This window comes from Anas acuta, chromosome 11 (assembly GCF_963932015.1).
Source record: "Anas acuta chromosome 11, bAnaAcu1.1, whole genome shotgun sequence".
NCBI lineage: Eukaryota > Metazoa > Chordata > Aves > Anseriformes > Anatidae > Anas > Anas acuta.
In genome coordinates, this window is record NC_088989.1 from 15631258 (window position 1) to 15648269 (window position 17012).

A 17012-nucleotide genomic window follows, 5' to 3' on the forward strand; every position below is an offset into this window, starting at 1 on the left:
CAATGAGAGAGGTGGCCAGGAAAGAAAAAGTGGAATAAAAAAGATTATTCAGATGCAGGCTTACTGTCACAGCAAAAGGCAAAACTAAACCCAGCCAAAGCAACAACACAGCTTCTTGCAGTTGGGTCTGGAAGCTGATACTTTTTTTCTCTCTAGTTTGCTCAGACTACTCCCTCCAGTTGCTCACCTTTCCTTCCCAGAAAACAGAGCAGAAAGTAGTCCCTAGTCCCCTCTCTCCTCAGAGGAGATTAGCCCAGGGTAAATTCTGGCCAAAGGAGACTTCTGCTGCTGTGCCAACTTAACTGTACCACCCTGAAGTCAGCTTTTACTGAATTAATTTTCCTAAGGGCAGCATGCCAGCACCATGAAGCTGGACAGCCCACCATTACTTGATGCCATGGCTTTGCACAACACAGAAACAGCCTCCAGAGGTTTTGGTGAAATGCTGCCCTTTCTGCAGATAGCCTCACGGAGAGCAATCAAGAGGAATCCCAAATCAGGCTTTCTGCTACTCACTTCTGCTTCCTCCACCTTCCTGTGGTGTGGCTTCCTCTGCTTCTCTCTGAGGAGGCATCTCTTGGTGCCTGTCCATGTCCCTTCTCTTCTCCTGCAAGGGCCGTCGTTCTCTCCCCTCATCTCTTTTCCTTGGCTCCTGCTCTTGAGGCTGGCACTCCTGCTGTGGAGCAGGAACTGAAGGCTGGACAGGCTGCTTTGGAGATCCGGGTTGTGCTGGTAACTCTTGCTCAGGTTTTTCAAGCTTTGCCTCTGCTATTAGAGAAGAGAAACAGACTGGTTCCACATACAACACTTCAGCACATATTTTGCTTCTGCTATTTTCTGGCCACTGCAACTGCCTGCCTTCGAAAAAGCTAGCCTATTCCGTCCTCTGCACATCCCACGTCTTAATCTGCAGGGACAAGGCGCACAAGGGGCGAGACAGACAGACAGCTCATCCTTCCATTGCCCTGTTTCACGTCAGGCTCCTCCTTTACTTCACCTCTCCTGTCAGAGATGAGGCATTTTGGCCTTTTTATAGGACCAGCTCTTACCTGGGCACAGATGACTTAGTAATGGGTTTGGATGTGGTCTACCCACATCCAGGACAACCTACACGGCACTGATACCCTTACTATGCCTGATCTATTCTTAAACGCTCAAAGCTGAGCAGTATCAGCTACCAACTGCCATCCTGTCTCTATGCTAGGAGAAAACTGGGTGCAGACACCTGTGATCACTGAGTGAAACGCACCATACATGAAATCGATGATTTTTTATTAGGTCTCTACTTGCCCCAAAACGAAGCACCCACTATGTGGAAACGCCCTGCCTCAGCCTAGCTCTGCAGCACAAAGAAGATAAATCCCATCACACTTCTGTGCTCGAAGGCCTCTGAAACATCTAGCTTCACTTCAGAAGAGATCCTTGCCTAAGTTCTGAAGCTGTTAGAAAGGGAAGCCTAAGCTGTGGGGCTGTAACATCCAAATGTCACCGGCCATCTACTACCTGCTGCTGAGATCTGTTCCCACAAAGAAAGAAACAAGTCCAAGACCTAGCACAGTAAAGCTTCAGTTGGACAGCCCCATACAAATTTGTCTCCAGCTTGGAGGGTGCAGTGAGGGCTCCACTTCATGAGCAGGACCTCATGCAGAAATTGCATAGGAAACCAAATTATGCAGACATAAGCACAACCCCAGACATGCAGAGAGCACTTCTCTTACTGAATTCTTGCTCAGCGGATGCGTCCTCTCCCTCAGAACCACCTCTGGACTCTGGGCCTGCTCTGCTCCCTGTAAGAGAGGCATGTTAAAATCCACTTCAAGTCCATCAGTTACAAAGCATGCAGGAGTCTACACAAAGTTGCAGCAATAAATGCAGACACTCAGAGCCCTGCTTTGTCTCACCCAGCAATTAACAAACAGTCACCGAGAGATTACCTTATTATGTTCTCAAATCAGCAACACCAGGTCAGGGAGAAGCACGCGCCACAATTAGTTTTCACAGCATCTTAAAGCCCCTGTTTAATTTGTTCCTCCGCAGCTTTTATTACACTGCACAGCTGTGGTGACCAAGGGGGCCAAGTACACAAATTCTGCCTTCCTAATACTAATGAGGAGCTACAGTGCAAGGAAAGCAAAACAACCACAGGGACAGCGTTTAGTAAAGAAAGAGCTCTGCATCAGCAGTTATTTTAATGCCCTCCTACCTAAGGTATGCACATAAGAAATGCATAACGTCACAAGTCTGCTCAAAGATGCAGAGTCAAAGCTCACAGAGGGCCTGGAATACCTGCTCATCCCAAAGAAATCAGATCCTCGAGGGACTGTGCTTTGGCTGTTGTGCCATCCCATGCTTAAAAGCAGAGGTGCTGGTGGGTGAGGAGAAGCTCCCAGAGGAGCTGAACTCCTTCCTTTCCACACAGAGTCAGCAAGGTGAATTCAGCAATTCACATCCCAGATCCTCAAATTTGAGAGCCTCAAAAGAGTAACACTAAAACCCCGCAGCTGCACGTCCCAAGGAAAGGGAAACTGAGGGGACTGAGGGGAAGCTTCACTTACAGCAGCAGCGCTAGCTCACAGACCTGCAGGACACAACCTGTCGCTCCGGAGGGGTGACAACGCCAAAGCAAAGAGAAGGAAAGGCCTCGTGCAGTAAGAACCTGAGCCTCACAGGAACAGAGAGCCTGCTACCAACACACGGCGTGCACCACATTTAGTGTTGACAGCAAAAGGGGGCTAAACGAAGCCAAATTAATGATCCTCCTACACAGTGCTTGGCTTGGTGCTCAGCCAGTTCCACCATGAAGGACGCCGCAGGGAAGGCAGAATGCAAACTTACTCATCAGGACAGGTGAAACTTTTAAGCGACCAAACACAGGAGGACCAGGTGTACTCACCATCTCTTGGGAGCTTGCAATAGGAGCAGGAAGATCTGTAGCCCACAGTACACACCTTACACTGCAATGGAAGATGGACAGCATGAAAAAGTCATGTTGTGAAGGGGAAGGCACAACCTACTGCAGAAGGCCAGGCTCTGAAGTACTTGCAGAAAGTACGCTGTGGCCATGGAAAAGTTACAGCAAGGGCTTGAGAGGCAGGATGGGCACTGGCTGCAAGAGCCTCGAATGGAAGGGGAAGGGGACGTTCACACAGCTCACACCTGGGATCGCCTCGGGGCCAGGATTTTCACACAGCCTCTGAGCACAGATCTGCTCACGCCACAGAGGCTCTTGGCTAATCCCTGAGGCAGGGTCCTTCCCCCTCTCGAGTGATGCTGGACTGAAAAGCTCCCTGCTGGCTGCCATCCTGCCAACCCCATTGTTTCAAAGGACCCAGAGTGACCTTTGTTCTTCCTCCCCTCAGCTCGCTCCTCAGGCGGTGACAAAGTCCTCCCCGCAGTTAAAAGGCACGTGTGGATACCGATGCCGTTTGCTGTACCAACAGAAAGGCGTCTGCCAGCTGCCAGGCAGAGATGGGGCTGAGATGTTATCCCACCCGGAGCTGCTGTGGGAAAGGCAAGTGCCCAGCCTTCACAGCTCTCCCTGAACACAGCGTTCCTAACGTTCCCTTCGAGCTCTTTATTATAAACGCACTGCTGCTCTTTCATACCACTCCTTTCTCTGACTGAAGCCCTGCAAACACTGAGGCTCCAGAGGGCTTTTTCTGGCCATGCCCGTGCATGGCACGAGCCAACTTCCCACCACACTTGTAAAACACTGCCCCTAACTCCCGTCTCTACTTGATTTCTGGAGCATTAAAAGCCCAGATGAGAGCAGCATTGGCCCCAAACGATGGCTTTGTTTGCAACTGGAAGGCATCCAATTAACCTGGAGAAGGGGGCAGTGTGAGCACAACCGAGCCCTTCCCACCCCACTGCCACCTCCTGCTTTGTGCTCAGGGGCAATGGTAAGAGCCACCCTCCTCCTGGCTCCGCACTCCTCCTCAGCCCTCTGCAGCTGCACCTGCGCTGGGAGAAGCACGGGAAGGGCACAGGAACAAAGCCGGCCCTCGAGCAGCTGTGCCACCCCACAACCAGGCTGAACGAACCCTGCCTGGGCTTTGACTTCTTTCCACGCTTCCTCTCTGCTGCCCTTGCCAGAGCAGCCAGCAGGAAAGGCATGGTGCAGCTCTCAGTCGCATACTTACACGTTTGCAGCGCCAGAACTCCGGGCAGGGAGTGTACTCAAGGGTCACTTCTTTGCCTCCAATCGAAAGAGTTCCCTGTTGAGACAAGGGGGTGAATGACGAATGCGCCCAGCACACGGAGGTCGCTCAGAGGCAGAGGAAGGGGTTAAAGCTCTGCTTTCCAAAGGCTTGGCAAGTGAGACGGGGGACGAGGGGGGAACATCTGGGCCAGTTAGCTGGGGCTCCGTCATGGAAGTGGAAGCGCCCGTGCCCTGCTCTGGCACAGGGCTACAAAGCCATGGGCTGGCTCTGGGGGAAGCAGGCAGAGGCTTTGCCACCTCCCAGGGAGAGCAGAGCTGGTAAGAAGAGCACGAGAGGGAACGGCTTTAACTTGCTTTTGTCCACAAGCTGGAAAGGCAGCTGGACATCCTCCTGCACGCCAGCCACCACCAGGCTGGTCTCAAGGCAGCTCCTTGAGGAGGAACACAAGGAGAAACGCCATCGAGGGGAGAGAAATCTGACGCTTGGGTGAGTCTTCACGTCACTCAAGAGACCCTGGCTGTCCTTCAGGGAAGTGAGGGCACCCCCAGCTGCACGGCCGGCCCCTGGGGGGGTGCACTCGAGCCCTTGTGCAACAGGGAGAGAAGCAGAGTGAAGACGCCCTGCTTTCTGCCCCGCACATCACGGTGGGAGAGGTGGCAGGCGCCCAACAAACCCCCCAGCTTGGCTGAAATACAGCTGAGCGCAGGGATCCCAAGGGCAAACGTGGTAGGTGAGAGCTCCCCAGCTCCTGCACGAAGCCACCTGCAGGAGCAGAGACCCTGCTCTCACCTGACGTGGACACAGCCCATGCCCAGGCACAAGGGATGCAGGGCGAACCCCAAAAACAGACCGTGGGCCATCTCGCATCACCGCAGGCCCTGCCTGCCTGCCTTTCCAACACCACAACACAGGAAGGGTGACAATAATGAGACTCAGCCCCAGGGCTCCCAAGCCTCAGGAAAGCAGCCACTCTTCAGGCCAATGCAGACAGGTGCCAGCTGCTATTTTGGGGATCCCTGGGCAGTCAGAAGCTTCCCAGGAGCTCCGAGCCAGCAGCCTGGTCGCACGAGAGTTCACATTCCTGGTTTGCTCTGTGCAAAAACGAGTTCCCAGGGGTATTATTCAGAAAACACAATACACCCATGCAAAAATTGCTGCGCAAAATGTGCTGGAGATGCCAGGGAATAAGTAAAGCAGGTGGGAGGAGTTCCTGGGAGGGAAGCACTCGGTGACGGTAAACCAACAACCCTTTAACCCCTCCAAAAAACGCGGCGGAGAAGGCTGGAGGCCCAAAGGCAGCACCAAGGCCAGGCAGCAGCAGCTCCCCTTCCCGCAGCATTGCTCTTCCACACCACGGCTGTTCCTTCCTGCCAGGCCTACACGCACCAAGCCCTGCAGGGGATTTCTTTCTGCCCCCCAGCTGTTTGGATGCCAATTCCCACATGAGCAAGGCAGGGAAGTGAAGGCTGAGGTCAGCCCACTTGGGGTGGAGATGCTCCCTGCCCTGAGCAGGGCACCTCCGAGAGCAGCAGAGATCCACCCGTGTCTGCCCGTGGACCCGGCGAGCACAGGCGGGGAGAAGGCAGGGTGCACATCCTCGCAGGCACAGCCACAGCCCGAGCTGCCAGCCCGCAGAAGCCCCGGGGAGCAGCAGGCAGCCGGCCCTGCTCAGCACGAGGCTGCAGCCCTGCAAAGGGCCCGTGCAGCAGGGACAGCTTGCTTTGGGGACGCTTCCTCCGGCAGGGCAGCGCCCCACGGCTTCATCTTTCCAGCAGTTACTTGAAAACAAAACTTGCCAGAAAGCCCTGAGATGATTTTTTGGGTTTATGGACGATCATCTTTCAGCGCACGTGGTGCTGGTCTCTCCTGCAAACTCATTTCTTAGAGACTGTCAGAGGTGTCACTTGCTAATTACTCACTCATTTCCTTAACGCCCTGCTGATTGCCTGCTCACTTTTCCAAGCTCGCTCTTACTGCCTTCTTGATATAATCATTTTCAAGGCTGCAGCGATCACTTAACATACCAAAACGAGCCCTTCAGTTAGGGCACACAGTGTAGCTCAGTGACTTTAAATTCCTCTTTCCCCCATTTTCTTAATAGATTCCATCCCAAATATTTCCAGCATCTTTATTTCTTCTAATCCCTGTCACTCCTTATTCTGTTTCAGCTCCACCTTCTTCTCCCTGCAAGATATTTTGGATAAAAGCTCTAATTTTCAGTTCACCGGCTTCAGCTGAGCAGATCTTAGTGATTTCAGGAAGACTTTCAGAACATTTCAGGGAAGACTGCAAGAAGGGGAGAAAAAAAGGCAAACCCGAGGAAGGCTATGCCACACCATGGCAGTACCCGGACAGCAAGAGCCTCTTCCACATCCACACATTTTATCTCGGCCCTCTCAGACTCCCCTGCTCTATGCCTGTTAATTCTCCTCGTGTATTTTCAACATCCTGTACTTCTGAGCAGCTTGGCCTTTTCTTTCCAAATTGTTATGCTACAGAAATGTCTCTCCCGTCCTCCCCGTGAGGAACCTCCCCCTCAAAACTCTCAGTGAGCGTGCGGTTGACTCACCAGCGAAAGGTTTAAGAGGCAGCACAGCCCTGTGGCACCAGAACACAGAGCTCTTGGCAGTGGAAATGCCCAGGCTTTCGAGGGCACAAGCAGCTTTTACTTTTGTTTTCGAATTCCCGAATGCAAAGCAGAGCATCAGGACTTTATTTCTGGCACCAATGTTTAATGCTGCTGTTAGATGTCTTTCAACTGCAATTCTATTTTTATTTTTTTTTCTTAGAGGTCTGGTGTAGACGCAGTACTGGATTTTAGCTGAAGTTTAGCTGAAGTGGTACAACAGAATATAAACCATTGCAGCTAACGTTATCCAAAAAAATGTATCATCTGGGCTAAGAGCCAACGGCCCAGCATGCAAACATCCCTGGAAGCAGACTCCAGCCAACTACACAATCCCATACCCAGTGGTTCTGGAGCGCGATGCCATGAAGCCATACAAGCTATCTGCAGCTAGCACGGAGCAGTGTCCCAAAGCCCTCCAATGAGCAGGGACGTTAGCATGTGAAATTCCCCCAATGGCAGGAACAGGATACTATAAGAGAGGGGGGAGAAAGGGAAACCCCTTAGCCACGATATTCGCAGAGGGTAAAACCTTTCCAGAGGCACCATGGAGACCACGTCTCAGCTGGGCATGAGGCTTCAGCAACCAAACTCCACAGTTCCTAGGACACTTTCCAAGCTCTTTGGCACCAAAGGCAGTTAAACCAGAAGCATTTTTAAAATATCGGTATGATCTAAACGGTAAAGACAATGCTAACCAAGGCTCACCTTTGGAGCCCCCAGATCCATGAGGATTAAAGGGTTCTGCTGTCCAGCTTGCTGAGTCAAAGTACTGGCACAGTTCAACACACTAAAAGCAAACTGCAAACACCATTTGCAAACAGACGTAAGGCTGCATACAAAGATTATGACAGAAGAATGCTTACGGGCAGCACTGCAAGGCATTAAAATGCCAGGATTAACCTCACTTAGGGGATGTTTATTCAGCTCTCTTACGCATATTTACTGCCATTAGGACGGTTATCCAAAACCCACCGCACAATAAGCATTTAAAAGTTATTTAAACTGATTAATGACTAGGCTTTACTGCGTGGTGGAGCCTCAGGCCATAGCTGAGGAAGCAATGGAAAAGGCAGCAGCCTCGGGGCTCAGAGGGAGCCCCCAGGGCCAGCAGCGTTTCCAGAGCAGCTCTCACCACCCACGGGTATTTTCCAGCCCTGCCCTCCTCGCACAGCTCAGGGAGACAAGTGGCTGACAGCAGAAGGTGGCTTATTTACCTGCAACCACAAACCGGGCTGCTTTGGGGTTGCCCTCTAATCTGAGGCCGGGTTATAAATGCAAATGTGACAACCCCAAGTGCGCCGCTACCCAGATGACACCACCGAGCCCCGTAACCGGCACGGCTCTCATCTCGGGCAGAGGACGAGGGAAGCTGGCAGGAAAAGCACAACGCTCCCTCCCTTCAGGTAGTCACCTGCACAAACCAGAGAGGCTCAAACACCAAAGGTCCTTCTGGCCTACACATCCCCAGTTGCTCCTGGAACCCATGAGGCAGCAGCTTCTGGGGCTGGAGCCATGGGCCAGCAGCAAAACACCTGGGAGGGTATGAGACCAGCTGGATGTATCTCAAAACAACATCATCCCCGCACAGAAACTGGCTTCCCATCCCAGTTTTCCCATATGCTGAAATTTTTATCTCCGAGCTCCTTGGCAGCTGCTGTACAAGGGCCTGGAGCCTGCAGAGCACCAGGCAGCACATCTACCTACCTCTGGCAAAAAGCAGGGGAGAAAAGCTGCGAACCCACAAACCACGATCCATCTGCAATCAAGGATTTAGAAAACAGAGCGTGACACGGAGAGATGAAGAAACCAGACGCACAGCCCAGAGGTGTCACCAGCAACCCCGAGTTAACAGGGCATAGCCTCAGAACTGAGGCATTAGGAGGATAACCCTAAGAGCCTGAAGATGTAGGAGCCAAACAGAACCGATTAAGATGCTCTGTAAGGATCCCCTCATCCCTGACAGCACCCTGTGCCTCTTCCAGGCTCCCTTCCCACAAAATCCATCACCCACTTGTACTGGGCCCATCCATTACTCCACGTGTTTCCAGACCCACTCACTCCCACGCAGCCTTCCTCAGCCCCCCTTTCTGCCTCGATAACGAGGCAGTTTGTCCTTTAGCAGCTTGCCTGTCTGCATCGTTATTTCCACAGACGTCCCGTTGACACTGCTGAGCCATCTCTGGTTTTCCTCCTGTGATTTCCAGTTCCCTGGATAGCCACCACGCCGCCGTGCTCATCTGTCTCAGGATCTTTGTGGACCTCCTGTCCCCCGCTGGCACCCTCTCTGCAGACACACGGCGCTGCCCCTCAGGCCACGCTAGCTCTCTGCATTTTCTTGCTCGGATTGTTGAACTACAATTCACTTCCCCGTCAGGACGCTCGAAGGGCTTATCTTTTAATTACAGCATTTGCTCCACTTGTCAGCACACTCAGTCCTGCTCTGAGAATGTCACCAAAACAGTCGGCACAGGCGGGCTCCGGAAGGATAACAGCTTCGTCTTGCAGCTTGAGAAAACAAGCGATGTGCCCAGGACTCCACGTGCTCCAGGACCAGCTCTGGCCGGGAGGGGATATGAGTGGCTTCTGCACGTCACCCCTTACTGAAATTTCAACACACCTGAAGGTTTTCTTTGATCCAATGAAGCAGACTGCATCTTTCACCTGCCACTGAAAGCCCTCACTTCTCCTTTTATAGCTAATTCTAACCAGCTTCTCTTACCCCCAACTTTTCCGCTGAAGAGGGCACCTTTGCAGAACAGCATTGTAGGATTCCTGGACAAAAGGGAAATTTTAAAACAAAAGCCTCTTCTGTATAGTCCAAAGGGGTTAGATGAGGACGCTGAGGGCCAGGGGGAAACCCGAGACGATAGCTCAAAGGGGGACAAGTTCTAAGCTTTGGTGTGGCTGGCTGGGCTCCCGACCCACAACCAAGAGAAGCACGGAGGGTTAAGGACGTGTTGTGGGGTAAGCTAAGAAGGTCATGCACAGCAAACACTTGTTCCAGTTCCCAGAAGAGCATGAATCAGGTTGCAGCCTCTATTTGAAAAGCATACCTAAACTACCAAAACTTATTTAAATATATAACGTATTGAGTATAGTTATTCATAGATGGCTCTAGGGCAGGTCCCACATGGCTCTGCCTCATCTCTATCCCCTTCCTGATTCAGCGAGGGCTGCCCGGACTGTGTTTGGACATCAGCTGCCTCAAAGACTCCCCTTGCTCCTGGCACAGACATTTTTTCCTCTCTCTCTCTCCCCAAAATGCTGCTCTGCTGCCTGGACATATTTCTCAATATTTTGTTATATGACCACCTTCTTCCTCAAAGGTCATCCCATGCCATACCGCTGTGAAACAATATAAAGCTTAAACATCTTAGCACAATGCAGCTGCGTGCACTAACCCACCCCAGGACCTTCCGGTGCCTTTCCCCCAGGGGCACCTCACAATTAGCAATGGCCATTAGGAAACCAGGAGAACAATGAGGAAATGCCCAGCTCCTTAATTACAGATTTGCGGCACAGGACCAAAACACTGAGGATCGATCCCAACGCATGGTCACGCTGGGAAAAAAGTCAGGCTGGGGAGCTCTGCCAGAAAGGGGTAGATTTATTGCTAGACAATCCCGCGTATTTCAATGAGATCCCACACCCAAACAAAAGCATGTCCTTTTGCTGGAGCACACAGCCACGAGGCTACACGCCGAGTCCAACACAGCCTGACCCGTGTGGAGAACAGAGTGCAGGCTGTTCTGCACAGCAGCAAATGTTTGCTAAGGACACAATGACCGCAAAAGCATTAAGAGCAGTTGAAAGGTTCCCCCGTGGCTCAAAATGTTCTTCTTCTTCCCCCCAAATTAAGCACTGAGAGCCATCACTGGCAATGCTTTCTCTGCAGCCAGTGCTCAGGCAAGCTCCCTGCAGGACATCCTCTCTGCTGTAAGGAAAAGACCCAAAATCTAGGGAAAAGGGAGCAGTTCTGTGGATGAACAGAGGGGTTCGGTCTTGGAGACACCATTTCTCAATATCCCCAATTTCCCAGGTAAAAGCAAGTGCCCGATGCTGACTCTAAAAGGGTCAGAAAAAGAACCAAGTCAGCTGCCTGGGGAAACGCACCAGCAGCGCAGCCCTTACCTGTGCCTCCCAAATGTGCTTCCCACCACCTCACTGACTTGCAGGTGGCCTGCCCAGCAGCTAAATCCAGACCCTTAACAGTCACGCTTGGGTAGAGCCAGCAGGCGGCTGGCACATCTTCAGGCAGGCACGTGCACGGATTTGTGCAGCTGACCAAGTGCAGCCTCCCAGTCATGCTCCCAGGAGCTGCTTTGGGAAGGTGCTGCTTTAACCTCGTCAGGGAGCAGGAGGCAGCAGATGACCTCCTGTGTGGCTGTCCAGGCTCTCAGGATGTGTTACCTGCCCTCAGCGGGTCGGGAGAGGGCTCCAGCCAGAGAGGTAGGTGCACAGGACAGATCCTATGAAAACCTTGATGCCGAGGAAGGAAAGGAACACACTTCCCTCCTGCATCAGAAGTGAGCCGGCCTGATTGAGCCCATAAAGGACTGGGAAACGGCATGCACAGACATCACCAATGGTCACAAACAGCTCGGTATGGCCACTTCAACCCCTTCAGGGACTCCAACAGCCAGAGAAGCAGGCAGTGGTACGGGATTAGTGTCAATCCCACGTGGACCAGGCACAGAAGAACGCGATGGCAGGGAAAAAACAACCAAACACCCCAGCTCTGCTCTCCAGTGAGATCACAAGTTGGGAAGAATCAAATGGACCTTCAAAAACCTGGGGCTATAAACATTAAAATACCTAGCTCATATAATTAATATACAGCTTCACACCACAAGACATCTTAGTGAGACCTCTCAGCCTAATCTTACATGTAAGAAAATACACCTTAGGATTCTGAGGACTTAAAATTACTTTCCCTGTTAACTCTTCTCCTGAGATCCTCGATGGAAAAGTACAGCAAATATTTGCTTGGGCTTTTACTTTCATCCCGGCTCAAATCCGGTACATGAAACCCATCTGAATACTGCTAATTTTCTGCTGAGATACGGGCTGTACATCACAAAACCTAAGATCTCCCCTGCTGGCTATGAAAACAAGAACTGCTTTCCTCTTCCTGTTCTAAAGAAGATAAGTTTCAGAGATTTAAATACTCTAATCTCATGTTTACAGCTTTGTAGCTTTGACCCTCATTAAAAGTATACTTCAGTACATGACACACTTGATTTTAGACCACTTTCCTTTGGGGAATCGGCGTCCAGAAGCTGCTGGCTCATCCCAGGGAAGACACGACCAGCAGTGTGTGGGTGGCACGAAGTTGTGGCGCTGCAGGACCCGTGGGTGTAACGGCCAGTAGCTGTCAGTGCACGCACACAGTGCAACAGCACAGCAGAACAAGCCTTCAGGCAGAATGCCACTTCACATCAGGCATCTCACTGCAGGAACTCAACCCCACACTTCACAGCTTCTGGCACTGCGGAGGCCAGGAAGAACCTTCCAGCTCCCCTGGGCAAAGTGGCTTCGGGATTTTCCCCCATTACCTTCCTCTGGGGAGGATCTGAGGACCTCCCAGTTGCTGTCCTGTTCATACCTGCTGGGTTACACGGGTCACCTTACGTGATGCACGAAGGAATTCTCCCTCAACTGAGAGAGGAGCCCGGGAAATTTGTGCCTTTCTTCTGAAGTACAGTGCTCTGCTGGCTACCAGACCCTCGCTGCACTTCCACCCAACACGGTGTCTTGTCCTGCACAGACCCAGAATGAGAGCAATGCCCCTGATCTCTGATTTCTTCCTGTGGTTTTGTGTGTGTGTGATTTTTGTAGATATCAAGACTTTAATAAGGGTCTTGAAGGTGCGCCGTGGTTTAAATGAGAATGGGTGGGTAATACCATGTTTCCTCCTGTGTTAAATACCTGTTTCCTTGTCGCCTGTGATTCATGGGTAACAGACACAATAGTCCACTTGAGCACACCAGCCCCCATTTTCCACTGTAATCACACTTCATTTCTAGTCAATAACAGTAAGTGTGTCGTTTGCCTTTTTTTTTTTTAAGCCTCCAAACTCAACCTTTTACCTTCCTGTTCAGCAATCCAACAACAACAGCTTGCGCACCAAGGAATGGAAAAGCAACCAGCACCAAGATAGCACAAAAGCATGAACAAACAGTTCTGATGCCCAAGTTAACAAATACGACTCATCAAGTAAAAACTGCAACATTTTGGTACGCTCCCACTTCTCCAAATAGTCCAGATGGAGTCTTAGCACTGTAATCTGGCTCAAAAGCTTGTAAAACATCCCCTTTGACATTGCTGGGAGTGGGCTGAAAAGGACTGCCATCTCCTTCACAGTGACACGTCTTGTGCGAGCCACTACGGCAAAGCTGTGACAGAAATTGCGCCTGCTCTGGAAATGAAAAGTGAGCATGTGTTCACTTAGATGCCTTCACGCACGTAAACTGAACCCATTCTGACATTTCCCTCTCACAGCTGCTGCGTTTCCTTTAAGTAATCTCAGCCATATCATCCACGTTCAAGAGCACAGAGGGGATTTCAGATAGCGCACCTGCAGCTCTGTTAGGCACCACCTTACTTAAAGGGTGACTTCAAAAGCATCAAAGCAAATCGGTGCAATGGGTCCTACTACCTTTAAAACAGGAGCTCGATCAAAGGATTTCACATCCTTGCACAAAAAGCACAGTCTGAACAAGTAAACAAGCTAGCAATTGAGGCGATGCACTATTTGTACAACAGCTGATTTACCGCAGTCCCTCAAAGCACTCTGATACTACACTGATAAGCACCTTCCGAGTGCTTACACAAGAACATATTTAGTTTCAACATATCTTCATAGAAAGTCAACCAGTCGTGAAGATAAGCACAGTCACAGACATATAACTGGAGAGGCAGAGCAGCCCGGAACACTGCTCTTGGTTTTATGATGACTCTGTACCCGTCCCTGGCATCTGTGACTCAGATTTCCTCGTTGTGACAGGATTATCCACTAACACGTTAGGAGGACAGAACCCAACAGCTACATGGATAGGGCAGCATCTGTGCCCTGCACATGCACCCAAGGACTACCTCAAGTCTTCCTAATTCAAGGCAAAATCTCCTCTACAAAGTATTTCAGAAGAGGAGCACGCAAGATGCTACGTCATGCAACACTTTGCATGTTGACAGTAATGGAAATAAGGCTATTTCCTAGGTGTTGCTCTGTCAGAATAAAAACTTAGCCTTACAGAAGAGGCAGAGAGCAGACTTAGCTGTGATATGTGCTGCATTTCGCATTCAAGAACAAAAACTTTCACATATCTGCATTTTACATGTTGGGCTTGACCAAAGGTCCAGCTGTCCTAAAGCTGGTTCCTCTTTTTGAGCCACCAGTGCAGGGACCATCCGCCCCCACGCACCTTTGGATGCTGTGCAGCAGTTTGTGGTGCCCAACAGGAGCAAACGAGGCACTGCAGGTACTGGTGTCACACCATGCAATCCAACAGAGAGCACTGGACATTTATCTGGGCAACCACTCCTGGATCAAGCCATTTAAGCAAACTTCAGGAACACATGTTATTCCTTAACATTTGCCAGCTAACGCTTCTGGCATTTTAACTAGAACATCTATCCCAACAGAGAAACACTTGATTAGCAAGGCGTTTGAAATCTATGCAGGAAGAAGGGATATTTCAGAGATAAATCATCACACAACTTCGCTAATGTCAACTGGCAAAAAAAAAAAAAAAAGAAAAGAAAAAAAAAGGCAAGACCAGAACATAACTGCCCAAAGGCCAGAGGGAAAACAGTTTCATTTTGGAAAAGGGTAGGGAAGGATGTTTTACCTGGGACAGCCTATTTATACGCAGCCCAAGCGAGCTTCAGTGCACAGAATAGATAATTCTGCAATACAGAGCAATATTTGAGTCCCAAGATAACCCTGCTGGGCCACACACCGCCAGCAACCAGAGATGCTGCAGAATTCCTGCTTACGCATCCAGCACGTGCTCCAAACACCTCACCCAGGTGGTGGCCGCAGGGACAACCCTGCTACAGAGCAGCAGTTCAACAGCAGCAACAACAAAGCATACAGGCCTCGCCATGCTGGCACGGGGAGGCTGAAGGAGAAAAAAAAGGAGACAGGATTTTGGAGTAAGAGCAGGGAGGCAGAGGGACATGGCAAGCTGGGATCAGACAAGTAGAGGAAGAAGATGCAAGCTTCACGAGTCCTCCAGTCAAATGTGCACGGATTTGGAGGTAAATTGGTTTGCATGGTTTGCTTGCTGAGACAGGGCAGGACAGAGCTGTGAAGAAGGCTGTTTTTTTATTTGGGTAGGGCTAGAAAAGCCACAGTGAAGGGCAGCTGCTACTAGCTGAAGGAACAGCGTGTGAAGTCTTTGGCAGAAGATCCCTTATGACCTCCTGTGCCAAAGGAAGAAAAGATTCACAGGATTCACACCAGCTTGTAAAGGCGAGATGACAGAAGACGTTGAGATGACAGAAGAGAAGAAGGTCCAGAGGTGCATTTCCAACAGCGGAGCTTTTGGCAGTGACATGTCACAACACAAGAAACCCGTCTCTGCACAGAGCAGGTCTCTGTAAGGCAGAGATTAAGCCGGTCTTTCCCAGCAGAGGAGCAGACGGCGCGTTCATCACAGCGCCGCTGCAGGATACACACACGCACACCCACACACACGGCGCTGCCACAGGTCATCGCAGGCAGAGCTGAGGCTTACTCACAGGCAAGCCTCTGCCCAGCCTCACGCTGCAGACTTCCTCGCTGACCTCAGAGGCTGGTAATTCCAATTAAATGGCAGCTCAGCGCAGTTATTAGCAGGACACGAGTGGGAATGAACAAACGATTGAGTCAACACGTCAAGCCTCAGTGACGTAAGGCCCTGGTGAACTCATGACAAGGTCAAACACTGAATCAGACACATGCAAAAAAATAAATCAGCTGTGCTGCCTGGAAATCCAATCATCTGATTACAAGGTAGCCTACGGAGAGAACTTTCCATAGGCCAGCAGATCGTGAAAATCAAACAGCACGCATGTTTCCTAAGGCATTAGTTGACAGAAGATACACAGCCTGAGTACACAAGTCCTCTTCCCCTCTCCAAACACACACTCAGAGTGGAAGACTAAAACATAACTCTAGAAATCCACACAGTCAACAGCAGGACAGGTTAAATAGGGAAAAAGAAGATGCATGCTAGTGATATGACCTGAGAAAAATCCCCACACCAAATATACAAGAAACGCACAGGGCTGTATGGCAGCTGGTGATCCAAGGAGGAAATGGTAAAGGCAAGGCCATCCCCTGCCTTTTAACCTAGCACACAAATGGATTTTAGCGTATTTGTGGGCACTGACAACTGTCACCACCACACTCAACTGCAGGGTAAAGCCACCATGGCGTGCAGTGACACTGCCAAGGGAGTAACTGATGGGTACTCAGGAAAACGCACTGGCGGTGAGCATTACCTCCCACTGCACGGGGCACTCTGCAGGTTCTGCTGGAAAATCACAGACTTCACCACCCAGTATATCCTACCAAAAGGAAAATTATTTTTTCTCTTAGAAATTACAACACATTCCTTGCACCAAGCACGTAAGAACACACTCGGCAGCTACAGGTCAGCAGAGCCGAAGCATTCTCAGCAGAGTGACAAGCTCCTTCTGTATTTAACTGGAAAGACACGGAGTTGTGACTGGTTACTGCAAATGTTTTCAGGACAGAAAGTCCCAGGCTCTGCCAGTTTGTCAAAGCATCTTGTGGATTTTAACACCAACAGCTACAGTGAAGTCTGTTCTGTTCACACCAAATGCAAAGCACTGCAGAGAAGGGATAAAAAAGGGGATGCAGAGCAGAAGAAACACACAACTGTTGTTTCCAACCTCACAGTGGTCGGATGTGTTCAAGTAAAGCAAGCACCCACGAAACATCCCTCTCCTGGGAGAAACAAGCAGGGAACGGAGGCATCGCTGTGGTCAGCAAGCAGAACCAGAACCTCAGGGAACCACAGGGAAAGCTGCTCCCCTGAGCAGCTACACACCGGTCTCAGAGCAGGCAGGTACAAGAGCAAGTCCGGGAACAACCACTCTTGCACACGTCTGGGTATCTCTACAGTAATTTATCAAGTATGTATTTTCACAAGTTCATGCTACAGCTCTCCCATTTTCACCCTCTTGCTTACGCAGCAGAAGGAAAGGAT

General features: G+C 50.6%; 1 protein-coding gene across 5 annotated transcripts in view; it reads right to left on the minus strand.

Annotated features, from left to right (window-relative positions):
* RBM6 (RNA binding motif protein 6) overlaps positions 1 to 17012 on the minus strand; it is a 52171-nt gene that overhangs the window by 11890 nt on the left and 23269 nt on the right. For all 5 annotated transcript variants that reach the window (XM_068694995.1, XM_068694994.1, XM_068694996.1 and 2 more), the window contains 4 exons: positions 4143 to 4217; positions 2894 to 2954; positions 1719 to 1787; positions 517 to 768 (listed from right to left, as the gene is read on the minus strand). In XM_068694995.1, the coding sequence (XP_068551096.1) occupies positions 517 to 768; positions 1719 to 1787; positions 2894 to 2954; positions 4143 to 4217 (457 nt within the window). The remainder of the gene's footprint in view (positions 1 to 516; positions 769 to 1718; positions 1788 to 2893; positions 2955 to 4142; positions 4218 to 17012) is intronic.